The sequence below is a fragment of the Aspergillus fumigatus genome, chromosome 6 (assembly GCF_000002655.1).
Source record: "Aspergillus fumigatus Af293 chromosome 6, whole genome shotgun sequence".
NCBI lineage: Eukaryota > Fungi > Ascomycota > Eurotiomycetes > Eurotiales > Aspergillaceae > Aspergillus > Aspergillus fumigatus.
In genome coordinates this window covers 3,008,652-3,036,446 of record NC_007199.1, presented here as the reverse complement: position 1 = coordinate 3,036,446, position 27,795 = coordinate 3,008,652, and the positions used below count along the sequence as shown (strand labels likewise).

Below are 27,795 nucleotides of genomic sequence, written 5' to 3'. Positions count from 1 at the left end.
TGCGCCAATGAATTCCAAAGCCATGGGAGTGGATCCCAGATGAGACTTTGTTGGTACCAAAATCCTCGTAGCTTTGGCCTAAATTATGTCAATCGTGATCTTGATGCACGCAATGGGGGATTGGACCAATATTCTGATGCAGAGACCGAAGAAGCAAGGGACGGCGCCTGCAATATCACTGCTAGTCTGGAGCCATCCGCATGGTTTATTTATACTCTACCCAGCTAAATAATGAGCGGACGGCATGTCAATAGCTGCCTGCTGACCTTTACCGCCACAACCCTGTCAAGCAAGGGCTGAGATCTGAGGCACGCATGTAATATGGTAGTGGAGGGGCGATCGTCTGTTCTCGTTTGTGACTGATGTTCGAGTATCCTGCTCCAGGCAAGGGACCTTAAGATGGCGCTTTCTTGACAGATTGCCACACTGCCTAGAACACGCACCATCGCATAGTCCAAGCCGATATATCGCCTGTCAGGAGAAAACTGATCGAAGGTACATACATGACACAGTTTGTCGTCTCCAATCGGGTAAACCAGCTATCTTCCATCAGTGAACACGATGAAAATAGGGTGTATTTGTGGAATAGATCACCTAGCACCATGAATCAAAGACAGAACACGCAAGGAAGAAGTCAGCTAGCATGCTGGTTACCTATTAGGAAGGAGATAGGCTCTCTGAGAGGGCGATTTGTCTCAAGGGTGCGAGATGCGGTGAGCGGCTGCAAGATGAAATTTCTGACGATCTGGCGTGATTTCCCGCACTCACACTCTAGCATATCATCATGTAATGGAAATTGTTCCAACAGCTTCGCTAGCCAAACCATGAGTCGACATTCGCTACTCTGGCTTACACCTATGTTCGCCCTCATGCAGACGTATGCCAGATATATGCCACGATGGCTCCGATTCCGGGTGATATTCCTCTCTTTGCATGTACCTTGTGGCGATTTGGGAACTCATATTGACGGGGACAGCCCCCTTACACCACAGATCATATTTCAGATTCACTCACCGGGGAAACAGGAGGTGATTTGCCTCAGTGACACTAATTGTAGATATATATATATATATATATATAAGATGAGGGTGTGCAACGATCCTTGCGGCTGGACAATGATTCGAGTCCTGATCCTATAATTATGGAACGTTTGGAAGCAAAGAATCAAACTACAAAGCACGGAGAAAGAATGGCCCCACAGCGATATTCAGTGTTGCGTGATGAAAAGTGCCTCTTTCCCGTACGGAACGATGGGAAACTGCTCGTCGATGAATGGAGAGTCACAGAGCTGGCGATTTCCAGCGGAGAAAAAGGCCTCAAGTTGTGCCGGACAACTTGTCCTACAGCCGGAGCAGATCCTCGGTACCTTGCCGCGGCGGCTTGGGCCCTCCTTCTCTGGCGCTTTGCGGAAGTGGACACAGTGCAGATTGGTTTGCAAGACATACCGCCAGGGGCTAACGAAGACATACTAGAGGCCGGGCTTAAGAGGGGAATGAAAGTGCTGGCAGCATCCCGGAGACAGGTCCAACTGCTGAACGAGCTATGGCAAGGGGATACATGGTCGATTTCGGATGCCGACCCAACCTGCTATTCGTACTTCGATACTGGGATCGTGATATGCCGTGGAAACTCGCAGGACTGCTTGGCCAAGTGTCGCAGTCCCAATCAATTGCGCAAGGCAAACGGAGAGGTACGCACCCTAATGATGGCTCCTGACGGATTCTCCTCGAATGAAGGGCTGACCAGACCGGATGAAGGCTTGCAATGTGCTGTTAGTTCTGGAACTCGATCTCGACTCCAATTGGCGGAAATGTTTTCTTGCATACAAAACCACCGTGCTGACCGATATCCAAGCTACGCATCTGAAGTCCTCCTTCGAAGAAGTCGTCGAGCTTGCTAGGGCGGGAAGAGGTATTCCCCTGAGTGAGATTTGCTTAGTGAGCCGAAGGCAGTTGGACCAGATTGGGAAATGGAACGAGCGTGCTTTAGTCCAGCCTAAGTTCAAGGCGATGCACCAAGTTGTCCATGACCGAGCCACGGATCGACGGCACCATCCTGCAGTCATTGCGGCAGACCGCGCGCTCTCATACAGTGAGCTAGAGACGCTCTCCTTGAAGGTTGCGTATCGCCTGCGAGGATCTGGTGTGCAGCCCGGCGACCTGATCCCCGTGTGCTTTTGCAAATCTTCATGGGCAATCGTGGCCATGCTGGCAATCAACAAGCTTGGAGCCGCCTTTGTACCATTGGATCCATCACAGCCGGTGAACCGGCTGAAATCAATAACAAGGCAGTTGGACGCCACACTAGCTGTTACATCGCCAGAGAATCAAAGTCTGGTAGAGGACCTGGTCACGACTACGGTGGTTGTTTCCGAGACCACTGTGTCGGAGCTGGTGGACGTCCATAACGAGATTGTCCTGCCAGCGTGTGACCCGGGGGCGCCAGCGTATTGTCTTTTCACTTCGGGAAGTACAGGAAAACCCAAGGGATGCGTAGTAGATCACGCGGCGTTGGCTAGCGTCGCGACCCATTCCCACGCACTACATCTGGGACCGACAAGCCGAGTGCTACAGTTCGCATCCTTCACTTTCGGGGTGTCTCTGATTGAGGTCTGGTGCACACTCGCTGCAGGAGGTACGGTGTGTCTCCCGTCCGACTCAGACCGCGTGAGCCGTCTAGCGGATGCAATCAGATCGATGGGAGTAGACTGGTGCATCCTGACCCCGACGGTGCTTGCCACGCTCGAGCCCGAGGCTGTTCCAAATCTGCGCACCATCCTCGTGGCTGGAGAGCCTCTGAAAAAGGCCCAGTTCTCCCTCTGGGCTGAGCGTGCTCGCCTGTTTCAAGCGTATGGGTTCACGGAATGGGCAGGAATCTGCTGCGTGTCGCCGCAGATCAGGTCTATTGGGGACGTTGGCATCATTGGAACGCCTGCCAATGCTCGATGCTGGCTAGTCGAACCGGGGAATCCGAACCAGCTTGCTCCCATTGGTGCTGTAGCGGAATTGGCGGTAGAAGGGCCAAGTCTGGCGCAGGGCTATTTGCATGATCCTGAGAAAACGGCGGCAACTTTGATCCCGCCACCGCGCTGGCGGGCGCAATATGGACATGCCGACGGCAAGCGGATCTATACTACTGGTGATCTGGTCTACTACGATTCGAATGGAATGCTGCGGTACGTTAGTCGAAAAGACCGGCAGGTCAAGATCCGTGGGCAACGCATAGACTTGGCCGAGCCGGAATATCATATCGCGCAGGCTTGCTGCACGATTCGCAATGTGGTGCTTGATGCCATTGTCCCCGCGGATAGTAATGGAGACGCCATTCTAGTTGCCTTTGTTCTTCCCTCGAGAGATGAAAGTTCTAGCAATGGAGGGCACGACTCACCGTTGTTTGCGGTGCCAGATGATCACTTCACATCTTCAGTCCGACAACTGACGTCCTTCTTGGAGGACAAGCTTCCAGACTACATGGTCCCCCGACTCTTTCTGCAGCTCAAGGAGACGCCTGTCACAATCACCGGCAAGATTGCGCGGCAGAAGCTGCGGGAAGCGGCTGAGGCGCTGCGGCACGATGAGCTGGTGGCCTTAGCAGGACTTGAAACCCGTGTCCTTCCGCCGAATACCCACAAGGAGACCCTAATCCACCAGCTGGTAGTTGAACTCCTCCATCTGCCGCCGGAGATGGTCGGCATGAACCACAATTTCTTCTCGCTTGGCGGGGACTCTGTGAGCGTAATGAAACTGGTGAGTCGGGCAAAGCGCGTCGGGCTCTCTTTCACGGTGAAGGATGTCTTTCGCTCGCCACAGCTTGGTGATCTAGCACGTTTGACCGATGTGGTCAACTCAGGAGCCGCACAACATATGCCGCCCTTCTCTCTGCTGGATCGCGGTGCGCAGCCCGGTCTCCTTTCCATGGCAGCCAAGATATGCCAGGTGGAAAGCAGCATGATCCAGGATATCTATCCCTGCACGCCACTGCAGGAAGGGATGATGACACTGTCAGCAGCTAAGGCGGGCAGCTACATTGCCCGGTTTGTTTATCGTTTAGAGGAGCACGTCGATTCCCCTCGCTTCCGCAGAGCGTGGGAGATGACTGTCGAGGCAACCCCAATCCTTCGTACCAGGATTATATCTGCCTCTGATGGTCGGCTGTACCAGGTTGTCATTCAAGAGAAGTTTCGGTGGGATGACGATGGGCAACCCTCGGGAGAGTGCGTTCAAAACGGCCAGGACAGACACATGCTGCTTGGGGAGCCCTTGACTCACGCCGCTCTCGTCCGTGACCGGAATCAAGATGGGTCTTTGTCCACCGTCTTTGTCCTGACGATGCACCACTCTGTCTGTGATCGTTGGTCCGTCGGGCTTATAATGGACAGCGTTGAGACGGCCTATACGGGCCAGACGTTAACAACGAACAGCATGGGTCCCTTCCTGCAGTATATCCAGCAGCTTCAGGGAGGAGACGCGTTCTGGAGGTCCCAGTTTGTCGGCGTGAAGGCGGAGGTGTTTCCTTCTCTCCCATCCCCGGAATACACCCCAACGCCAACAGAGACGATTGACCTATCGGTCGAGCTACGGGACGCTGTTCCCGGGGGCCACACAATAGCCAATGCAATCAGACTGGCGTGGGCTCTGGTGATTAGCCACTATACAAGCTGCTCTGATGTGGTTTTCGGCGTCACAATATCTGGACGCGCCGTCCCTGTGCCCGACATAGAACGCATTATTGGCCCGATCATAGCCACGGTTCCTCTGCGTGTGCGCCTGAAAGAGAGCTCTACTGTTCTGGAAGCATTGAAAGCCATCCAAGACCAGTCGATGGAAATGATTCCGTTTGAGCAGTTGGGGCTTCGACAGATTCGGAAACTGAGCCCAGAGGCGGAAGAAGCTTGCAACTTCCAGAGCCAGCTCGTCGTACAGCCGGCGTGGGGTGACGAGAACCGTAGCCTATTCGCAACGTGCGAGGCCGGTGCGGCTGCAGAGGGTGGCTTCGCGGCGTACGCTCTCTCGATGATCTGTCAGCTGGTGGGATCCAGTCAGATCGATGTGAGGACAGAGTTCGATCCCAAAGTCATCCAGGCCCCTATTATGCAGCGAATCGTTCACCACTTCGTGTACACGCTGCAATACCTTCTGGCGCATCCCGATGCTCGCGTAGCGGAGATTCCAGTGGTTAGTCCTGGGGAAAAGCAGTTACTGCGCCAATGGAACGGCATCGTGCCGCCCGCCTCTCACCAATGTGTCCATGAAATCATACAGCAGCGTCAGATCGAGCGTCCTACCTCTACCGCCGTGTGGGCCTGGGATGGCCAGTTGACCTATGCAGAACTTGGGGAGCTGTCCGATCGCCTAGCGGAATACTTGGCCACCAAAGGGGTCCAGCCAGAAGTCATCGTTCCCGTCTGCCTGGAGAAGTCATACTGGACCACCGTCGCCATGCTGGGAATCAGCAAGGCTGGCGGGGCATTTGCCCTTCTAGACCCCTCTCAACCGGAACAAAGGTTGCAGAGTATCTGCCACCAACTTAACTCCGCTGTAATCTTGACCTCCGAGAAAAATCGCGATCTGGCCGGCAAGCTGGCATCTCATCCCATTGTGCTGAGCCTGCAGAGCTCCCGCCGCTGGGGTCATGGGCCAGCAAAACAGGCACCGGCTACAGCCAGGCCGGACCACACGTTATATGTTGCCTTCACATCAGGATCCACTGGAACACCCAAGGGGGTGGTCATCGAGCATCGATCATTCTGCACGAGTGCACTGGCGCTGAACCGAATCACTGGCGTCAACAGTGAGTCGAGAATGCTGCAATTTGCCGGATATTCCTTTGACGGCAGCATAATGGAGATGCTCAGCGCCCTGATGGCCGGTGCTTGTGTCTGTGTGCCCTCGGAATTTCAGCGACGGAATGAATTGGTGGCAGCGGCTGCGAAGTTCGAGCTCACTCATGCCCATCTCACTCCTTCTGTAGCACGCCACCTCCTGAGAGGAAATCCCGAGTTTACAAAGACCTTGGTGAGCGTGGGAGAGCCCATGACAGCGTCTGACGTTGCCGACTGGGCCAGTAATGGACAGTGTAAGGTGATGAATGGGTACGGGCCTGCGGAGTGCGCGGTGTCGACCACGATCCAGGCGGCGGTGACATCCGCCTCCGACCCGAAAAACATTGGATTTCCAGTGGCAGGTGTCTGCTGGGTGGTGCATCCTGAAAACCATGATATTCTGCTGCCGCCTGGCGCTGTGGGAGAGCTTCTGATCGAAGGGCCCACTCTCGCTCGCGGCTATCTCAACGAGCCGGACAAGACAGCCGCCGCATTTATCCCTCTACCAGCATGGATAAAGGATATTCGGCCTGAACAACCTCACGGGCGACTGTACAAGTCTGGTGACTTGGTACGATATAACGCGGACGGCTCCTTTCAGTATATCGGCCGTCGGGACAGCCAAATCAAGCTACGTGGCCAGCGGATTGAGTTGGATGAAGTCGAGAAACATGTCTATCAATGCTGGCCGGGGGTTATCGCAGTCGTTGCCGTTGAGATGGTCAGCTTCACTCCTGCCACGCAAACTCTCGTGGCCTTTGTCGTGGTGGAGGAGCATGTCGATACCACCGGGGACATCCTAGCGGCACCAACCCAGGAGTTCACTGGACAAGTCGCTGTAGCGCAGGCTCGGTTGCGCGAAGCTATTCCCGCATTCATGGTGCCCGAGATCTTTATCCCTCTTCTTGTTCTGCCGCAAAGTGCGTCTGGCAAGACGGATCGCCGCCGGTTGAGGAGTATAGCCACGGCCTGTACACGGGAGAAGCTGGCGGCGTATGGCGCCGTAGGAACCGGTACGAAACGAGAACCCACATCAGTCGCGGAGCGGGAGATGCAGGCAATCTGGGCACAGGCATTAAACTTACCTCTAGCTGAGATTGGAATGGATGATAGCTTCTATCAACTGGGAGGTGACTCCATCACGGCTATGCAGGTAGTCGCTCACGCACGGTCCAAAGGGTTGGCCGTAACAATGGATAGTATTCTGCGCCTCAAGTCCATCTCCAAAATTATGTCCCATGAGAGTTCATTGTCACCGGCAATCGTGCACATAGACGAAGAGGAGGATGTGTGGTTTGCCCTCTCCCCGATTCAACAGATGTTCTTTGACCGGCAACCCAGTGGCTGGGACCGATTTAGCCAGGTCTTTCTGCTTCGTGTCTCACAGCCTGTCACTGCGAGCCAGCTGCAAATGGCCCTGCATACCCTAGTCTCGAAGCATCCCATGCTCCGCGCGCGGTTTGCGAAACAGCACGATGGAAGTTGGCGCCAAGTCATCACCTCGAAAATCCAGGAATCCTACCGCTGCCGTTCTCATCGATTGAACCGTCGGTCCAGCGTGGATGGCGTTGTCTCATCCGGCGCCTGTTCACTCAGTATCCAGAAAGGGCCACTGATTGCAGTCGACTTGATGAGTCGGGAGGACGGGGCGCAGTACCTCTCCATTGTAATCCATCATTTAGTGGTGGATCTAGTCTCATGGCGCATCATCCTGGCCGACCTCGAGGCTATGCTTAGGGGAGAAAATCCCATGGCCAACCATTCGACCCCTTTCCAAACATGGTGCCGACTACAGGCGGAGTATGCTCGGCAATATCTCTCCCCACAGCACGCTTTTCCTACGGATCTTCCCGACCACTACCATCAGGATCCGTCAGTCTTCTGGGGTCTTGCTGGACAACCGAATCTTGTCCGCGATAGCCGGCGCCAAGTGTTCACCCTCGACGAGCACACAACCAGACAGCTTCTAGGCGCCGCAAATGCTGCATTCGCCACCCGGACCGACGAGGTTCTGCATGCTGTTCTTCTTTACTCATTTCTCAAGGTTTTCCCGCATCGCATAGCGCCGCTCACGTTTAGCGAGGGTCATGGAAGAGAGCCATGGGACTCGGCCATTGACCTATCACAGACAGTCGGCTGGTTCACGACCATGTGGCCAGTTGTTGCCGAGCTGCAGCAGAATCATAGTTTCCTGGAAGTTGTGTGCCGCGTCAAAGATGCTCGCCGGGCGGTTCCTTGTAACGGATGGGCGTACTTTGTGTCTCGCTATCTGAATCCCAGCGGCCGGCAGGCATTCCAGCAGTTCCATCCTGTCGAGTTGGTCTTTAATTATGCTGGTGAGTACCAACAATTCAACCAAGCGGGTGCATTCTTCATTCCAGATATGCCCGAGTACCAAGGATCACTGGATGCTGGAGAGCAGATTCAGCGGTTTGGCATCTTTGAAGTGTTTGCGTCCGTGGTGCGAGGCTGCTTGCAGTTTCAGTTCATGTACAATCGTTACATGAAGCACCAACTCGAGATTCAGAAGTGGATAGAGTCATGCCGGCAAACGCTCATCGAAGGGTGTAGCACATTGATTGCAGCCAAGCCGAGCCGTACTCTTTCGGATTTTCCCCTTCTTCCATTGACGTATTCGACGCTCCGGGAACTCCTCGATGTGACTCTCCCTACTGCGGGCGTGTCGGTTGAGAACGTCGAAGACATCTACCCCTGCTCGCCCAGTCAGCGCGGCATGCTGATTGCACAGGCTAAAGCCGCGCACAACTACAATGCCAGCGTGACCTGGAGTATTCGATCGCGCATTGACTCTCGGCCGAATGTTGCGCGTCTCAAAGCCGCCTGGTGTGAGGTAGTGAAACGGCACGCGATTCTGCGCACCGTTTTTGTGGAGAGCCCGTGGCCTGAATCCTACATGGATCAAGTTGTATTGCAAAACGTCTCACCAGAATTCGTGTTCTGCAGGGGCTCGGATTCTTTGCCCCAGTCGATATCCAGCCCAGGGCAGACGAGGTGGTCGAAGGGACAGTGCCAGCACATAATGCGGGTCTGGGAGAGGGACAATGGAGATATTCTCTGCCGTCTTGATTTGAGCCATGCTATTATGGATCGGACCACGCTAGCCATCATTCAGAAGGATCTCTCACTGGCATATGATGAGCGTCTACTCCCAGGCCGAGCACCTCTGTACCGTGATTACATCTCTTACATCTACCAGCAAGACTCTGAGAGCGCGAGACAGTACTGGCAAGGTTACCTAGAGGGCGTCGAACCATGCGAATTCCCGACGCTGAACCCCGTTGATCCATCCATTACCAAGGAATGGGGTAATCTGTACCGGACGCTCGAGGACAGAAGAAGACTGGAAGAGTTCTGCCGAACGCACAGTGTCACTCCATGGAACGTGGCAGGACTCGCTTGGGCAATGGTGCTTCGCAGCTTTACCAGGACCGACAGTGTGTGCTTTGGCTATGTAAAATCAGGTCGTGATCTTCCGATCGACGGGATTGCCGGTACTGCTGGTCCGGTTTTCAATCCTCTTCCATGCCGCGTGCATCTGACCGAGAGACTGACAGTCAGGGAGACTATTGGCAGGCTTCAAGAAGAATATTTGCAGAGCCTTGCCCATCAGTCGTTCCCTCTGTCTGATATCCATCGCCTGGCCGGAGTAACTAGTGGCGTGCTCTTCAACACATCAGTTGCGGTTCAAACAGAGGTAGCGTCAGAGGCAGAAGAGGCCAAGAGGAGCCTGGAGTTCACCACCGTCGCCATGGAGGACGGGACAGAGGTAAGTTGGGTCGAACTGTAACTGTGTCTGGATATCCCAAATCTAACTTGCCCAGGATGATATGGTCATTACCCTCGTTCCAAGGGGCGGCGAACTAGTGCTGCATCTGAGGCACAGATCGCGCACACTCACAACCGACCAAGCCTCAACGGTCCTTGCGACATTTGAAAAGGCACTGTGCTCCATATTGGCGAACGCCGAAGCTCCAATGACGTCCATCGATGTGTTTAGTGACCATGACAAGGCGATCCTTTGGTCACGTAATAGACGCGTCCCCGATGCAGTGGAATCTTGCGTACATGAGCTCATCCAGAAGCACTGTGTAGAGCGCCCGCACTCCCCTGCTGTCAATGCTTGGGATGGGGCATTCACATACGGGCAATTGGACGAGTTGTCCTCCCGGCTTGCAGTCTATCTAGCTGCCCAAGGCGTTGGCCCCAATGTCGTTGTTCCTCTTTGTTTTGAAAAGACGCGGTGGACGCCGATTGCCATGATGGGTGTCATGAAGGCCGGCGGTGCCTTTCTTCTTCTGGACCCCTCATACCCCCTTCAGCGCCTCAAGGACATCTGCGCGGATATCGACTGCAGACTGGTGGTGTCTTCAACAACCCATGAAGCCATGAGCAGGGAACTAGCCTCCACGGTGGTCGTCGTGGGCGAGGATCGTCATCACTGGCAGCTGGAGAATACCTCACATACTATTACCATGCCGAAGGTTCGACCAGCCGACGCGCTGTACGTTGTGTTTACGTCTGGCTCCACGGGCAAGCCAAAAGGTGTTGTCATCGAGCACCGGTCCTATTGCTCCGGTGCTCTAGATCATATTCGATCATACAATCTTACTCCTCAGTCCCGGGTCCTGCAGTTCTCGTCATACGCCTTTGACATCAGCATTGTGGAACAGCTGAGCGTGCTCATCGCAGGTGGTTGTATCTGTGTGATCTCGGAGTCTCAACGGAAGAACAGTCTGGGCGAGGCCGCCACTGCTTTGCAGGCCAACCACGCCATGCTCATTCCTTCCGTGGCTCGCTTAGTCCGACACGAGGACTTGAGCACCATCACAAGCCTATCTTTGGCTGGTGAGTGCATGCAGGAAACAGATGTGTCCTACTGGGCACAACACGTTCGTCTCATGAACGGGTACGGCCCGGCCGAGTGTTCTGCATTGTCGCTGGTCCAACCCTGCGTCCTCCCGCATAGCGACCCGCACGATATTGGGTACCCCGTTGGGTCTGTTGCTTGGGTGGTAGACCCTCACGATCACCACAAACTAGTTCCAAATGGTGCTGTTGGGGAATTGCTGATTGAAGGCCCCATCGTTGGCCGGGGGTACATCAACAACGCCGAGAAGACAGCGGAAGTCTTCATCGAGCCCCCAACCTGGCTACGTACTCTTCGAGGACACTGTACCTCGCGTCTGTACAAGACAGGCGACCTGGTGCGGGCAAACCCCAGTGGCTCTCTCAGCATCCTTGGGCGCAAGGATCGTCAGGTCAAATTGCGCGGCCAACGGTTAGAGCTTGGGGAGGTCGAGGCTAACGTGCAGCATTGCTTCCCTGGGGCGCTGGATGTAGTGGCAGACTTGTTACCTTCTTCCAGGGGCGGAAAACCGCAGTTAGTCGCCATGGTTTTCCAAAATGCAGAGCGAGCAGCGCGTATTGCTCCCGAAAGCGACAGCAAGCTCATCGCAGAACCCTCGGTGGACTTCATGCAGAGCGCCACAACCGCAGAAACCAGGCTTCGACAAACGGTGCCCAACTTCATGGTGCCGTCCATGTTCTTGCCGCTGGCCCAAATCCCTCGAACTCATTCAGACAAGGTTGACAGGAACAGCCTCCTGAAAGCCGTCGCTGCTATGTCTTCAATCGAACTACAGGCGTATAAAGCTTCGGTTGATGCTGGGCACTGTTCGACGCGGGCTCCGTCGACCGAGGAAGAGAAGAAGCTGGCGGAAATATGGGCGGATGTCCTCAAAGTGCCAGTAGAACATATTGGAGCCGACGATAATTTCCTACTCAGCGGCGGTGACTCCATCGACGCCATGAAGGCTGCCGCATTCTGCCGTGCTGCGGGTATGGCTTTGAGCGTCGCCGATATCTTTGCTCATCCTGTCTTGTCGGATCTCGCAAAGGTGGCCGTCCCCAAGTCCCTCAATGGCTCCTCGACCTCCCATCAGCCATTTTCGTTGAGTCCGGTAGACAGCCCCAAGGACCTGCACATGTCATTGATGGAGCAGGGTCTCGTCCCTCCTGGATCTGCACTGGCAGACTTACTACCGGGTACACAAGCTCAACAATTTTTCATTGAACGAGGTACTTTCCACTCTTATAACTTTTCTATCCGCGGCCCTCTGGACAGATGCCGGCTTCAAAAGACGTGTACAGCGATCCTGTCTCGACACAGCATTCTCCGAACAAAGTTCCTACAATACGAGGGCCGTCTGATACAGATTGTCCTCGATAACCTGGAGACCCCTTTCACCCATTATACGACTGATGGAGATCTTCTCGAGTTCTGCAAGTCGCTCTGGGAAAGGGATCTGGCAGCGTTAGATGGACTGGGAAGACTCCCGTGCAAGTTCACTCTCGTGTCCCGCTCAGAGCAGGAGCACGTTTTTACGATCCAAATCTCCCATGCCCAGTGGGATGGGGTATCTATTCCACGTCTTTTCAGTGATATAGCCGCCATATATAACCAGATACCACTGCCATCAACCACCCACTTTGCCGATTACGTCTATCATCGTTCCTCGCGAGACGAGCGACCTGCCTTTGATTTCTGGAAGAAATATCTCCGAGGCTCCTCTATGCCCGTGCCGTTCCCCGCAACGAACTGCCAGGACCGCGAGCACAAGACTCAGTGGACCTTCCAAGGCATAAAGAATCCCCGTCTGCCCGCGGGCATCACAATGGCCTCCCTCGTCAAGGCGGCGTGCGGATTCCACCTCTGCCAGCTTCTATCCCAGAACGATGTGGTTTTTGGGCACACCGTGAACGGCCGGAACCTGGCCCTTGATAATGTCGAAGCTCTCCTGGGATGTTGCCTCAACTTCATACCATTGCGGGTGATGCTGCAGCCCTCGTGGACGGTCCTGGATCTGCTCGCCCACGTGCAGGAACAGTACACCCGAGCGCTGCCACACGAGCACCTCGAGCTCCGGGATATCTTCAGACATTCGACCCCTTGGCCCGCGGATACCCAGCTCAGCTTCATTGTCCAACATCAGAATATCGAGCTGCACCACAACATCGCCTTGGACGGTCTGCAGGTGCAATACTCCAAGTTCGCACAGTTCGATCCGTTGACGGAAGTTTGGATCTTTTCCGAACCTCACCCAGACCGACTGGAGATCCAAGTGTGCGCCAATACCCGGGTCTTATCTGAGGACCAGGCAAGAGCTTTGTGTCGGCGGCTCTGTGACCTGATCGAATTCTTCTCTGCTTCACCAGACTGCCCGCTGAGCAAAGTAGTCGATCACATGGACCGCCCAGGGCTACTCGCAGAAGAGAAAGTGCTAAACTGAGCACTGCTATGTCATTTTTGTGCTTGTAGGTACAGTGACAGTCAGCCTGGTGTCCACGACAGAGGCAAACATCTATACATCTATATATAGCTACCGGATATTCATCACTACTCAGTCGCCGTCCATAAAGACCAGAAACTAGTTACGACTCCAATTTGCCTTTCGGAGAAGCGCCCTTCTAACAGCTACCTGACATACATTTTGGTGGGAGTCTTGGGGGTCTACAACCTCATCACGAGGGAATCATAAAGAGATATAAACAATATGTCAACGTAGCCTGTAAAGATTAGTACTCCTGGCAATGAGAGCTGGTTCGTATCCACTGGTATGGCCGTGGACAACCTCAGCCAAGCTACTCGGTGACATGGCACATGCCGTTAGCAAAGCGGTATAAATTTGCGAATGAGGGCTCTGGCTGGAGTTTTACAGGGTGACCGATCTAAGATCCAGTGAGCAGGACTACGATAAATCCATTGACAATCATACATCCACTCAGAGACCAATTTCACTAAATCTCTAAATCTCGCCTGGAGATTGTATCGTACAGGAAAGATACGAGAATGGGCGAAGCCCGATGAAAGGGAAATGTTTTCAGTCTCCGCTATTGTTGAATAGAATATCGTCCTCTCCCTTTTGCGTGGGCTGTATGCCGGAGGAATTACCCCCGTAAGATGTGACTATACTTTTCCTTGCTTCCCAACATGAGGATCAACTGAGAGAATAGCAGTTGGTCCCCTTGGCTTCGTCAGCCGCCGCTCCCCCTCACTGCAGCCTATCTGCAAGCCTATCTGCGTTGCCAATCTCAAGCAACAGTCGCTAGGTGTAGGGCAACCCCATTGAGACCTGGTTTTTGGACACCCGAGTAGGCATGTCTTGTCACAGCGATAGCCAACCTGCCGCAGTGTTACATGTACTCTGGTCTAGAATTCATAACTTTAGTCTCGTATGTGCATCTGGAAGGATAGAGCACTATCTATCTTTCCTCAAAGAAGGTCAGAAATGAGCAATGTTTGTCCCTGCGCTATTTTAGAGCGGACCTCGCGCCTTGAGTCAGGCCCTGCCTTTAGAGTATAACGGTTCTTAGATAGTCTGATTTGGTGGCCCGCTTGGTGATCACACTGTATCCAAGTCTACCTCACAAATGCCATAGTGTTGAAGTCGTCTCGTCATGAGAACTATGCAAAGGCGTAGGATTTACTCGTTTGCCAGGCATTATAGCTCCTGCCCTGTCCACATACACAAATTTCGGCACATACATCTCGGTAAAAGGTGATTTTCTCTATTGCTCTCGAGTATGGGTCTTGGTGAGTGATACAGCCAAAGCTGTATGCTCAGCGGCTAGCCGTAAGGTTAAGAACATGGCCATGGAAATCCAATTTATCCCAAGGGCTACAGACTCAACGGAATCGGAGCCCCGGCACCAAATTTATTTTCCGGGTCCCATTGTTGTTTCAGCGCAACAAGTCTCGGGAGGTTTTCCTCCCCATACCATGACGCGGGACCTTCGTCACCCAGCGCCTCGTTGACGTACACATGGAGAGTGTCGAAGCCCATGACTGCCTGGAATCGATCCATAAATGGTCGCACGAAGGCATCAGCAGCTTCATCATACTCTTCGGAAGGGGTCACCACGAGAAAGTTTCTGCAGTGATATATAATCGTTAGTGGAGAATGAGCAACTAAACGTGGTCCATGCCGCAGAGGGGCCATTGCTTCTCTGATGTCTGGTGAACGTAGACGGGGGTATCAATGGATACAGAGACTTACGCATTGATTTTACTGTCCCGCCATGGCCCTACTCCCCTCTCGCTAAGAGGCACTGCCAGCGCGGCGTCGGTCGCCTGCCGTTCATACATGAGATCGCAATCGAACCAGGGGTTTTTGGAGGAGAAGTCGACGAAGCTATCGAAGTAGGACTGCAAAGTGGCTGCATCTGTTCTTCTGAGGTTCAGGTTGTAAAGGATATAGTGTTGTCCTCTCTCACAATATGGCACTTCGGGTTCATCCCTGCGATGCCACGGGACGTTGCGGATACTCGAGTCGATCGGACCCAGGGCCTGGATCTTGTCGAGCCACGGCTGGGCATCTTCATTGGACCCCATGAACAAGAGATTCCATTGGACCGAGGGCTATCATGGATATAAATCACCACTCAAGGACAAGAAGAGAAGCTCAAAGGGGAGCCCAGAAGGATAGTTACCTCGTTGGTTGTATGATTATAGCTGAGTATCATCCCCCCAGACATCCCCGGGGGATACTCATCATTCATGGATTCCATCAGATCGAATACCGAGCGATTGACGGCAGGCGCGAAGGCAAACTGGGCGGACACAGCCATTCCACCATTGGTCTGGTCGTAGATCCTGTAGGTGGCCGACGTGACGATACCAAAGTTCGCACCAGCACCCCTGATAGCCCAGAAGAGATCTCGATTCTCGCTCCTGGAGACAGTTATCACATCCCCGGAAGCTGTTACCAAGCGAGCGGACACAAGAGAATCTACCTGCGGGCCACGAATGCCGTAGAGGGGCCCCAACCCTCCCCCAAGCGTAGGGCCGATGGTGTTGACGCAGCGCTCGCCAGTTAGTGCTACATTGCAACGTTAGTGAGCTGTATCTGCTTATACATGGAACTCAAGCTGAGTGCTGGGCAAAAAGATGTAAGAGTTTGTACCGGTCTCTTTCCCCACGGAGGACAGAAGGTCATAAAGCTGGGCATTTTCCACCCCGGGTCCGATGGTGACCACCTCATTGTCAAGGTCCAGATCGATGAAGTCAAGCAGGCTCAATTCGATATTTATGGCATTTTGCACATTGCCAAAGTTCAACTTTACGCCGTGTCCGCCACCAGTTGCGAAAAAAGTTATATTGTGCGAGGCAGCAGTGGAAACCTGATATTCTCTCTGAGCATCACCGGCGCCGCATCTCTTGCTTCTTTGGTAGATGTGCTTACAATTGCTTGGACATCTGTCTCCGTCGCAGGCTTAACAGTGGCGACGTAGGACGGGTCGTTGAATGTCGACCATCGAGCCATCACATTATCGTCGTAGTCACCGTCGGAGGGGAGGAAGATATGGGCCTCTGGTGTCAAGACCGGACCGAAGATGGCGGCGATATCATTCCCATCAATCCTGGTGTTGCTCGTCGCTTCGAAAAGGGACTTTGATAGCGCAACAGGGACCAGCCCCGAGATCAGGAAGGGGATGTACTGCATGGCTGATCTCAAGAATGGTTCTCAAAAGTCAAAAAGCACTCGCTGGGAGTAAGAAGGAGAGACAGATACAATTTAAGGGAAATTCTTGGGAAAGAATGCCATACAAGACTCCCCAGCCAAGTGACATAGCAAATGTCTCTTACCCCTTGCTGTTTAATAGGACCGTATACCGGTGGGTCACCGAAATAGAATCCTAATAATACACTGATCTATTACCGGAAGACGTGCCAGAGCTCTCTTACTGAATGGACATTGGCTTTCTACTAATCACCAATAAAAGGGACTGGAATATCCAATACTATGATACTACTCATATCACCTCCAGCATCAATTGGACCGTCCCGTACCTTTGAGAGGGTCGTCTCACGAATCGCACCGAAACATTATAGGTGGCACCCCTTGCGTCAATATATCCATGAACAGATAGGATCTAGAGACATGTTCATTGGAAACGGTGAGTAACCGCGGTTAGTACAAACGCCTCCCCCGTCCGTAACAACAGATAAAGGAGGGCCTGCACTCAAATCGCCCTTGAGAATCCTCCTTGTCCACTACATAGAGAGACCGTTCGGAATTCCATTTGTTTCACCAACCTGGTTTCGACCGCATTCCCTTCCAATGACAATCAACACTGCTCTACCGACTCCGCGGGCCCCGACGGGGATCTCGGTGATCGTTGTCGGATTGGGCTTCGGAGGCTTAACCGCCGCAATCGAAAGCCACCTCAGAGGACATTCGGTGATCCTCTTAGAGAAGGTGACGAAAGTGAAGCAAGACGGTAAGTCATGCTCTGCACCCTCGCCATTTCACTGTCCGTAGGACTCGCTAATGAAATTGCCGGCGGCAGCGGGCGACGCCATTGTCATCGGGCCCAATGCGGTCCGCTTGATCAAGAGCTGGGGCGAGCAGCTTTGCGAGGAGATCGAGCCTCATCTGTCCAACGCAACGCATGCGGAGATGCTCGATCATCACGATCGATTCATTGTCCGACATGAACTGGCCGGGCGAGGGAAAGGGTGGTTCACCAACCGAGGGCGGTTGATTAGCATCCTCTACGAACATGCGCGAAAGCTGGGGATCGACATCCGACTGGGATCCCGTGTCACCAAGTACTGGGAAGAGGACGGCCGCGCAGGAGTCATTGTGAATGACCGGGAACGCCTGGCCGCCGACTGCGTGATTTGCGCGGACGGGGTCCACAGTGCCGCAAGGGCGTGGCTGACCGGGCAGGTCGACACCCAGCAACACTCGGGGTGGGCCAATTTCCGCGCTCATATGACCACGGAGCAGCTGGCGAAGGACCCGGAGGCGAGCTGGGTGCTTCAGGGCACTCGGGAGAAAGATCGGGTGTATGTTTGGTTCGGCGATGGGATCAACCTGGCAATCATGACGATGAAGAGGGGCCAGGAGCTGGCTTGGGCCCTCATGCATACGGTACAGCAGTCTCCAGCCAACGGCCACAAATCCTTGCGCTGTTCTTCATAGTTGGATCGCATCACTGACGCCTGTCCCTACCCTCCTAGGATAAATTCAATGCTCACGAGAGTTGGGCGGGAGGGCGAGCAAGCATTGACGATGCGCTGGCAACGCTCAGCCCTTGGCCTGGCCGTCTTCGACCCTCGTCGGTCATTCGCCATACTTTGCCCGAGAAGCTGGTAGACCACGCGCTCATCTATCGGCCGCCGCTGGACACCTGGGTGTCCGCCGGGGGACGCGTGATGCTCATTGGCGATGCCGCTCACCCATACTTTCCCGTCGTCGGCCAGGGAGGCAGTCAGGCAATCGAAGACGGAGTGGTGGTCGCTACAGCGCTCGAATTGGCGGGGAAGGAGAACGTTCCGCTGGCCCTACGCGTGGCAGAGAAGATCCGGTAGATCCGAGCAACCCTGACTGAAGAGAACAACGTGCTAATGGAGGCGGGAAACTCTAGGTATCCGCGCGCCACCGTGATCCAGCTGGGCAGCTCCACCCTCCAGGAACACTTATTCTGGCCAGACTGGGAGGCTGTCGCGAAGGACCCAAGTGTCTTTGCGTTTCCCAATCCGGAATGGATTCTGGGCCATGACTGCCGAGAATATACCCATCAGGTCTTTGACACCGTCGTGAGGGCTGTCCGGGGCGAGGGGGAGTACATTCCTCGAAATATCCCAGCGGATGGAGCTTATCGGGTGGAGGACACATATAGTCCCGAGTGATGTGTTGGGTCCTGTTGATGAACTGAGAATTGAAGCTGTTTCTCGACTTGCCCTGTATTTCTTCGTAGCATACCGCGGACGGCCCTAGACAATCTTGCGTGCCTGGCTGTTGACTTGTACCTCAATATTCGAGAATAGCCAAGGTTACATCCCGCAGGAAAGAAACGGAATTCAAGTCTAGTAGCTACCTTCTATAATGAGTGCGATATATTTGTGCTGCTAGATCTCGACCAGACTGTCTTTACTAACTCCGCTTCACAGACCTCTACAAAGGTGGTGATGAACGAGGCAGCTGCTCCATAGATGTCTACTTGACATTTCTGGGTTATCTTCTACTAAGATGACAAGGTAACAAACACACCGCTGCCCCTGCTGCCACAAACCTATCTCAGGTCCCTTCTCACACCGTAATCTCAGATAACAGAGCTTCTGGCCGGTCATTGAATTGCGTTATTGTCGACGCCAGCTTCTCAACCAACTGGGTCGCAATGGTCCTGGACAGCCGGATCTCCGGACCAGACATTCCAACGTGCAGCGTATCCGGGCCGAACACCATTTGGACGTAGACGTCCTCGAGCCGTCCGTGGAAGGCCCACCGGTGCGGGCATGGACGCCCATCCAGAGCCACAGGAGGAAGCACTGGCTCATGCTGTATGACCAGGATATGGTTGAACGTGGTGTCGGTGGGCCAGGAGGTGCTGGATGGCACGATATCTTCCAGCTCGCAGGTCTCGTACGGAATTCGCGCAACGTATTGCTCCTGGGAATGCTTGAGGAGGTCGCGGACCGATGCCGTGGGCGAAACGACGATGCGCATGGGGGTCTCCGCAGCTGCGCAGCCAGTGACCTTCTCCACGCTTTTCACCAGCAGGGAGCGACCCTCAACAAACTCGCCAAAGACCACGTCCTCTTGCCCGGTGTAGCGGGCCAGCACGAAAGCCCAGGCGGCCCGAAATACGGAACCCAGGGTAATCCCGTGAGGAGGGGTCAACATCGGAATCTGCTGAGACACAAAGACCATCGCCTCATTTCCTGGGTCTACCTCCGCGGCGCCATCGAGAAGCAGGGGCTGAGTGAGCCGGGAACCGTGCAAGAACGTTGACCAGAATCTGACTGTTGCCGGCGACGCATTGTGTCTCAGACGGAACCGCATGTAGGCGGGAAATTCCAGGTCTCGCCGAGAGAGTTCGCGACTCTCGTAGGCCGCCATAAAGTCTTTGAAAAGCACATCCAGGGTTAGAGCATCCCATTGGGCATGGGTCAGTCGGAGCACGAGAACACTGTCGATCTTGTTGTTGATTCTGGTCATGCTCCACCAGGGGCGGCCATCCAGGATCAGATCCACATCTTGTTCGCAGAATCTTGCCGCACATTCATGCACTGGTTCATCGCACCATCTGATAGGAATAGAGACCGTGTCAGGTTGGCGCAGAAAAGCTTGGTAGACACGGCCTTGGTGCTCCACGTAGATGGATCGGAAACTGATGTGTTTTTCTAGCACGAGCGCCCAAGCGGCCTCGAGGCGCGAATGGTCGATGCCGGGAATGTCGAGCAACAGGTGCATCGGCTTCATCTTCGCGGTTTTCTCTTGGAAGGGAGTAAGGGGTAGGAACCCTTCTTGCAGGTCCTCGAGCGTGCATTGACTTTTCCGCAGCAATTCAGCCACCAGTGACGACTCCAGCTGGAAGGAGGTGCAGCCGCGGGGGTCCTGTTCTTGGACAGAGGCCGTCACCCCGTCCAACATGCCTGCCATCTCCCGAATGGTGGGACACTGGAACACAGCTGCTGAGGATAATTCCGCGAACCCCATGTTTCGGGCTTCCGCGGCGAGATGGATGGCTTCCAGTGAGCCCCCGCCCAGGTGGAAGAAATTATCCAGGACACCGATCTGCGAAGGAGGAAGCTTGAGGCAGGTAGCCCAGAGCCCCAGCAGCGACTCTTCCAGCTGGGTTACTGGTTGGTCCCGGGATTGACCGAGCACACTGCTGTACTTTCTCCTCTCCTCGGGCGCCAGATCCACCGCACGCATCCGGATCAATCGACGGTCAGTCTTTCCCGACGGTACCATGGGTAGATGGGAGATCCGCAGCAGATCGGATGGGATCATGTACGGGGGCAATATATCCCGCAGCGATGCCAGAGCTTTCTGGGCGTCGGCGCAAAACTGGTCATCGGCCACCAGGAAAAGACTATTGTCCTGGTGCTGCGGCGGGGCTGGCATATGTTGCGAGCTTCCAGGCTGGTAGACAAACCCGACCAAGGCTGGCTCCCTATCCTCGGCCGTCAATAACTCGACCACGACTATCTGGGGCCGGGGAAAGAATTGCTGCAACGCATGCTCAACCTCACCCAGTTCCAGTCGCTGACCGCGGATCTTCACCTGGGAATCCTTGCGGCCGATGTAGACCAGGGACTCGTCCTCGGCATCGAATCGAACCAGGTCTCCCGTCCTGTACAGACGTCCATAGGTCTCGTAGCCAAATTGGCGTACCCATGCAGGCGTCGGGATGAAGGCCGCTTTACTTTGGTCCGGGCGTCCAAAGTATCCTCGCGCCAACGTATGTCCCTGCAGTACCAGCTCTCCTACCTCTCCAGCCGGCACTAGTCGATTGCAGTCGTCTGGGTCCACTACCCAGGGTACCACGCTGACGGGGAATCCGATCTTGCTCGGATGACTCTCCTGCAAGGACGGGTTGACAATAGTGATGCATCCAGCTTCTGCAGGGCTGTAACCGTTGAGCAGCCCGACAGTGGAGGCCCAACGCCGGATATCTTCCCTGCTGGGCGCCTCACCTGCTAGCAGCAATACCTGCAAGGTGGTGAGCTTTTCGGGCTCCAGGAGACGACTCACCGTGGGCGTGAGTACGGCATGGGTAGCACGGTATCTGTTGAATGCGCGAGTAAGGTCGCCTTTCCTCTCTTCCTCGGATGGGATGCAGAGGCATGCACCGCACAGGAACGGAAGAATATGATCGAACGTCGCAAGATCAAACGAGTTCGCAGAGAACTGAATAAGCCGGGAGGCTCCATTCAATCCGAGTAATTCTCCGACGCCGAGTGCACAGGTGCAGAACGCTCGGTGATCCATCAAGAACCCCTTGGGCTTGCCGGTCGAGCCGGAAGTGAAGACGCAGTACAGCGCATTCTCCGGTTGCGTTCCAGGATTCAGCGGTGCAGACTCCCAGGGGGGAACAAGGGACTCGTCCACCACCATCACATTCTCACTGATTTCAGCGGCCAGTCGGGCATTTGCGGCCGATGCGAGCACCAAGTGCGCTTTTGACTCAGCAAACATTCCTCCCAAGCGAGCCACAGGCAAGGATGGGTCCCACAGTTGAAACGCGCCGCCGGCCTTGATCACAGCGTGCATTGCAACGACGCTGAATTTAGATTTCTCAAAGAGGAGTGCCACCAACACCTCTGCTTGCACACCCCGGCGACGGAGTTTGTGGGCAAGAGCGGATGATCTGTCGTTCAACTCGCGGTAAGTGTAGCTGCCATCCCAGGCACAGACCGCGGGGGCGTCGGGCCGCTCCCGGAAGCGAGCCTCGAAGATCTCGTTGACACACGAGTTTACAGCTGCGAGCCTTGCGTTCTGGAGGCATTTCTGTGGTATATAGCGGCCCAGAACGGAGGAAGTGTTATCCTCGCTGTCGACCTCGGTGTTCGTGACAACGATGCTGGGTTTGTCCAGCTCGCTGGCGTGCGCAATTGGCTCCGTCGTCTCCAACATTGTCGTAGGCGTTGACAAGACTCTGGGCAGGGAGAATCTCCAGACGGCTTCTTCTCGTATTAACTGACTGGGAGTCATAGGACAACGAGTAGAGCGCACTGAAATCGACTCGGTGTAAGGACAAACCTTCCACCCTACGATAGGCTTGGGATGGATATTACTTTGTGAATCATTTCTTCTAAAATAAATATAACGTCCCCTTCTGTCTCTCGTAAAGTCGTTGCCTCCGCCAGTCTGTCTTGCGCCAATATTATGCAAGGGGATGGATGCAGTCTGCCATTCCTGCTGTTGTTAGGGTTATCCACAAGCGCATGGCACACAGCCAACTCAAGTATCTGCTGCTGTTTGTGACCATACACTCAATTCTACCCTGGTATCCATTCAGATTTTGTACGGGTTGCATCATGCAAGGGGATACTCAGCGGTTAGCTCGCCAGTTTGCTTGAGACCAATACCAGTTAAATATTCCATGTGGGCTCGCCCGTAGGGACAAACAAGACTCCTCGCTGCTTTCGCTGGAGCCAAAACCATCTTTACACCGTAGCCTAGGACCACCGATTTGGTCTGGATGAGATCGGGCATTCGATCAAGTGTCGTTGTCTCCGCCTCTAGCAGTAAGGGGGCCATAATGAGAAAGACAACGCAGCATCAAGGTAACTGCATAAAAAGTATGTCATGTGGATGTCACCTCTAGTAGCCATCCTGTTGCGCATCCCACAGGCGGCTACATTACCTTTCATGGGCTATTCATGAGACCAGAATACCGGAACTGACGCAGTGCGCGATAAGTCACCAAGTCGGTGTGGAGCCAATATGACTCGTGTCATTCAGCCACCTGGGCCGGTCCCTCCGGAGTCCACGAATCTTGCTGCTGTACCACTGAGATCGAGAATGTTTCAATGTGCCAGCCATCCCGGGCCCCACATATTTTTAGGACGAAATGCCCCATACGGAGTACACCTTGCGGCACGCACCTCTTACCTCCTCACGGGGGATAACCCTTGGAGGAGCGGCAAATGCAGTCTATTGTGAAGGCGTAGGGGTGAACCGATGCTTGTTGAGGGCAAATAGATACACGATAATCTAAATCGACGGTTGAGTCAGGTTATTTCGATGATGGCAGGGTTACTGAGATGGCTCGCTCTAGAGTGTTAGTCCGGCTACAGAGCTTCCATTAGCTTAGCTGACATAGTTATACTACTGTGCCGCAGATCCCTGTATTTAGCGGTATTAGACAGAGATAAAGGAATAATTGAATCTACAGCTGAGACATCGGATGGCTGGGGCGTTTGCGGCTGCCTGGACTTCCTTGCGTTTAGACTATTTGCATTAGGCGTGCACCTACATACAGCAAGGGCTGCGCTGTGCATTAACTACTTAGATACACACACATAGTTGCTTAGGTGCATAATTGCAATATCATGTAGCTGGATCCTGGTGGCCGCACACATGCAGGATACCTATCAAGGCAACGGCGCTCAAACAGAAGGTAAGGATCAGATTTGCAAATGCACTTGACTGGAGGGACTTGTATTGTAACGAAAGAAGATAACCTGGGAAGTTATAGTATAAAATTGGTGTTAACAGACACATGATGGCGGAAGCCGTGGGCAGATATCCTGTATATACTGCTACAAGCCCATCGACTCTGGAAGCGAGAAGTCAACGCTCGTAAGTTGGTCAATGAACAAGGAGAATATAGCTTCGTTCGCATATCCTATTAGTCTCTGGAGGACGAGAGGCGCATCCAAGGCAGAATCTAATCCAAATATTCCGACGTCAACTTCGGTAAGGGTGTGCTGATAGACGGATGACCTTACATCACGTAGCCCATCAATGTCCACTCTCGGCACTGACTGTCGCTTTGGCAGACTTGAAGTGTCGTGGTGCGGTTCCCATCTCATATGCCCTATCAATGTCTTCGACGCTGAGGCCTGCCGTCTCGGGAACGAGGAACCAAGAGATAACGGCAACGACCACCGTCAACCCGGCATACACAAAGCCAGTCTTCGCGCCCAGATTGCCCGAATCGACATTATACATGTACGGGGTGATAAAATTGAACAGCCAACCGCCAACGGCGCCAACAATGAAGGCAACCGACTGCGAGTATTGGCGAAGACGGTGGGACGAGATCTCAGGGCAGATGGTCCAGGCTACACCAACCGTGGCATAGACACCGTACGAGATGAGGACGTTCCTGTAGGCAGAAAGACGACATTTAGATAAATTCTCCGGGGTAGTTTAGAGCGTGGCAGAACTGACATGATTACCGCAATTGCCAACTGGCTCGCCTTCGTGGTGCTGAATCCCAACGCACCGATAGTTACCATGCAGAGGAAGTTGCCGATTAAGCCCCAGAGCCACAGTCTCCGGCGACCGATCCCTTCGTTGGAGAGCCAGCCGAGCATCACAAAGAGACAGCCGAGGAAAAACCCGCCGATCCCGATGTCGAAAACGCTGGTCACGTTGAGGCCCACCGTGATGAGAAAATAGATATTCTGCGTCAGGAACGGCACGCCAATGGCGCTGGTGCTAAACATGATGAACCCAATAGTGATGGTCCGCTTGAGATTGCAGCCCTTGAAGAGCTCGGCCCAGGACACTGATTCAGACTGCTGTTTCCTCTCCTCGTCGAGCGCGTGGACGATGGCCCCGTAGCGGATGTGGAGGTACTGGTCGGAACTGCCGTGTAAGCGCCGGAGTGCGCTTTGGGCCTTATCATGCTTTCCGTGTGCCACGTAGAAGACGGGAGACCTACCGAGTGGGTTCTTAGTTGCGGCTCATCAGCCCAGGAAGAAGTTCGAGGGACACTCACTCGGGCACGAGAAAAGCAGCAATCAAGACTAAGGTGGCAAAAGCCCACTGGATGCCAAAGACAATCTTCCAAGCAAGCGGTCTCATGTCGAGAATGAAGGCGCGCACGATTCCCAAACTCACCCCCTGCATGGCCACGCCGAAGAAGACGATGGCCTGCAGGAGAGCACCACGGAGTTTGATGGGAGCAACCTACCCAGCAGCACCATTGTTAGCATTTCTCCAGATCGACGTTGTCAGAGAAGGGTCAATGTCGTACGTCGGCGGCGTACGTGGTCCCAATCGCCATCAATCCTCCCACCACGGCTCCATTCATCGTCTTGCCGACTAATAACATGCCCCTGGTCGAGGAGAAGACGAGAATGAAGGTGCCCACGATAGAAAGGATGGCGAGTGACACGGCAGTCCAGCGACGACCGATGCGCTCGGCAAGGAACCCGGCTATCAGAGAGCCCAGGGCCTGGCCGAGGTTGGTCATGGAAGTCCAGAGCGATGTCCAGATAGACGGCAGATACATAGACCCTGTGGCATGATTCATGGCGCCAAAGGACATAATAAAGGCCGGCATGGCAATACTGGAACCGTTGGAGACAGTATCATAGCCATAGTTACTCGCACAAACGAAGGGGAGGATAGCTAGGTGTGTGACTCGGTAAGCAGCTGCAGTGCAGGAGAACAGACGGCCAGCAGTCGATGCTGAAGGGCCTCACCAAAGAGCAACAAGCGTCTATGCGCCCTGACGGCCTGCCAGGTCGTCATCTCCTTCTCTGCGTTCAGGAAGTCCGCAATCGCCTTCTCGTTGACCGTGGCATCATGGCGACTGGATTCGACATGTTCGATGGCTTCGACCTTGTCTTCGGGCATGTTGGCGATGCTTCTGCAGAAATTACAACCAGACCACTGAGATAATAGCAGGATTGTCGCAACAGGGTAGACCGATCACATATCAAGAAACCCGCCGTGTCATCATGGCATGATATAGCCCTGTCAACCTGATGCAACCCCCAGATTTTCCCATGCCAATCCCCGCATCTCGAGCCTGCAGAACAGGAAATGTTAGATCTGTGGCACCGTGGACGATTTTCCGGGGAAGTGGACGGCAAGCTCTGTTCGTCTGGTGGAGGCCCACTGGGAGAGAGAACTTCCTATCGCACTTTGGGGACGCGAGGCCACTTCGGTACTTCATTGAACCGAAGTACAATAGACAAGGACATGAGGTTCAGCGGACCATGTGGCCGTGCCATGGAACTCGCGCGTCAACGGCTTTCCGCCATGTCGACACATGAATCCTGTCGATGAGCCATCCACCAGTCTCGGCGTCTGGTGGAGCTGGATCGGAATTGCCGAGATAAGTGGACGGTGGACCAACGTGGACGCAAATGTCTGCTCTGTTAGCCACGTGAAGTGGTGGGTGGATATGCCGACGCTTTCGGACTGACGTGCAAGACGGGAACTGAAATGGTTCTGCTAATCCAATGCAGGTCATTGAAAGGGACCGGCATCGTGCGTGTCAAATACTGAGTTACTTACAAAAATGGTGCGCATTGCACGGGTATGGGCCGAGCACCACGAGCCGGACACCATCGGTATTGGAGAAGACCGGCCACGCATTTCCTGGAGCTTCGCCGGCGACGACCGAAATTGGGAGCAGATCTGCTACGAGGTTGAGGCCAAACACGACGATGGACGCCTATCGTCAGTCACTATCGAATCATCTCAATCTCGACTCGTACCGTGGCCGTTCCGGCCGTTGTCGTCGCGAGAGCGGGTCGAAGTCCGCGTGCGAGTTGCCGGCACTGCCAACTCACGCAGTGACTGGTCATCGCCGCTGGTGATTGAGGCGGGCCTGTTGCGCTCAGACGACTGGAGCGGGTGTCAGTTGATTGAGCCGAGTCAGCCCACCGAGACTGTGCCGGGGAAGCATCGGCCGGTCATATTTCGGCGTCGGCTGGTGCTGCCCGAGGGTGCTGCTGCCAAGCGCGCACGGCTGTATATCACGGCACATGGCATCTACGAGGCGCACATCAATGGGTTTCGGATTGGGGACCAGCTTCTTGCGCCAGGATGGACCTCGTACCAGGAACGCTTGGCCTACCAGACGTACGAGATCGAACCCCAATTGCTAGCTGGGCAGGAGAACCAGATTGACGTGGATGTGGCTGAGGGGTGGTTCTGTGGATCCCTAGCGTTTCTGTGCAAGCACGACGGAGCGTATACGGGGACTGCCGTCTGAGATGGGAGATCAAGAGAGAGGGCAAGCAACAACGATTATGGCTGGAGGTGGTCGTGCCGCCTAATACAAAGTGTCAGGTTCGTTTACCAGGCTCAGCGGACTTGATTGTTGTTGGTTCCGGGCAGAGAACATGGGAAGTCGACTATCATCCTCAGGAATGGCCCGTAAGAGCATTGCAGCCCCCCTTCAGACCTCCGGACGACATACTGCCCAAAGGTGAAGTTGTGCCGCATGAATGGTAGATCGTGGGTGTCTCAACTCTGTGATGATTTACGTCTGTTCAGTTATTGTGGAAATCGACGACGTATTCGAGTTAAATGATGTATAATCTGCGCTTCGTAGAGTACTATACTATACTATACTGTCCTGCTGCCCGTTCACTTGTACATTGTGAGGATCTTGGGATAACCAGCAGTGGGCACATGGCTAAGGGAAATTACGTTATATAGACAAGCCAAAACCCCTATCAAAGG

General features: G+C 54.2%; 6 protein-coding genes across 6 annotated transcripts; 3 read left to right on the top strand and 3 right to left on the bottom strand.

Moving 5' to 3' along the window:
- Nucleotides 1-1,141: 1,141 nt before the first annotated feature.
- On the top strand, nucleotides 1,142-13,412 carry nrps12 (nonribosomal peptide synthetase fmqA; the record flags this gene model as incomplete). Its single annotated transcript, XM_745994.2, has 3 exons — nucleotides 1,142-1,690; nucleotides 1,758-9,608; nucleotides 9,664-13,412. The coding sequence occupies 3 exons, from the start codon at nucleotides 1,142-1,144 to the stop codon at nucleotides 13,129-13,131; spliced, it is 11,868 nt and encodes a 3,955-aa protein (XP_751087.1). The 3' UTR covers nucleotides 13,132-13,412.
- A 937-nt stretch (nucleotides 13,413-14,349) lies between these two features.
- Nucleotides 14,350-16,391, bottom strand: fmqD (FAD-dependent monooxygenase fmqD). Its single transcript, XM_077805096.1, has 5 exons — nucleotides 16,084-16,391; nucleotides 15,805-16,021; nucleotides 15,332-15,720; nucleotides 14,899-15,260; nucleotides 14,350-14,773 (listed from the first exon to the last, which is right to left on the bottom strand). Exons 1-5 carry the CDS (start codon nucleotides 16,342-16,344, stop codon nucleotides 14,521-14,523), a joined length of 1,482 nt encoding a protein of 493 aa, XP_077661227.1. The 5' UTR covers nucleotides 16,345-16,391; the 3' UTR covers nucleotides 14,350-14,520.
- A 185-nt stretch (nucleotides 16,392-16,576) lies between these two features.
- fqzB (FAD-dependent monooxygenase fmqB) lies at nucleotides 16,577-18,539 on the top strand (the record flags this gene model as incomplete). The annotated part of the gene is made up of 3 exons (XM_077805095.1): nucleotides 16,577-17,778; nucleotides 17,868-18,214; nucleotides 18,275-18,539. The coding sequence occupies exons 1-3, from the start codon at nucleotides 17,173-17,175 to the stop codon at nucleotides 18,537-18,539; spliced, it is 1,218 nt and encodes a 405-aa protein (XP_077661226.1). The 5' UTR covers nucleotides 16,577-17,172.
- Nucleotides 18,540-18,939: 400 nt separating this feature from the next.
- Nucleotides 18,940-22,854, bottom strand: nrps11 (nonribosomal peptide synthetase fmqC; the record flags this gene model as incomplete). Its single annotated transcript, XM_745991.1, has 2 exons — nucleotides 18,940-22,335; nucleotides 22,768-22,854. The coding sequence occupies 2 exons, from the start codon at nucleotides 22,852-22,854 to the stop codon at nucleotides 18,940-18,942; spliced, it is 3,483 nt and encodes a 1,160-aa protein (XP_751084.1).
- A 724-nt stretch (nucleotides 22,855-23,578) lies between these two features.
- fmqE (MFS-type transporter fmqE) lies at nucleotides 23,579-26,472 on the bottom strand. Its single transcript, XM_077805094.1, has 6 exons — nucleotides 25,800-26,472; nucleotides 25,349-25,725; nucleotides 25,091-25,281; nucleotides 24,538-25,029; nucleotides 24,093-24,472; nucleotides 23,579-24,031 (listed from the first exon to the last, which is right to left on the bottom strand). The coding sequence occupies exons 1-5, from the start codon at nucleotides 25,951-25,953 to the stop codon at nucleotides 24,106-24,108; spliced, it is 1,581 nt and encodes a 526-aa protein (XP_077661225.1). The 5' UTR covers nucleotides 25,954-26,472; the 3' UTR covers nucleotides 23,579-24,031; nucleotides 24,093-24,105.
- A 151-nt stretch (nucleotides 26,473-26,623) lies between these two features.
- AFUA_6G12030 (putative rhamnosidase) lies at nucleotides 26,624-27,322 on the top strand (the record flags this gene model as incomplete). The annotated part of the gene is made up of 1 exon (XM_745989.1): nucleotides 26,624-27,322. One exon carries the CDS (start codon nucleotides 26,624-26,626, stop codon nucleotides 27,320-27,322), a length of 699 nt encoding a protein of 232 aa, XP_751082.1.
- Between the last annotated feature and the right edge of the window lie 473 nt (nucleotides 27,323-27,795).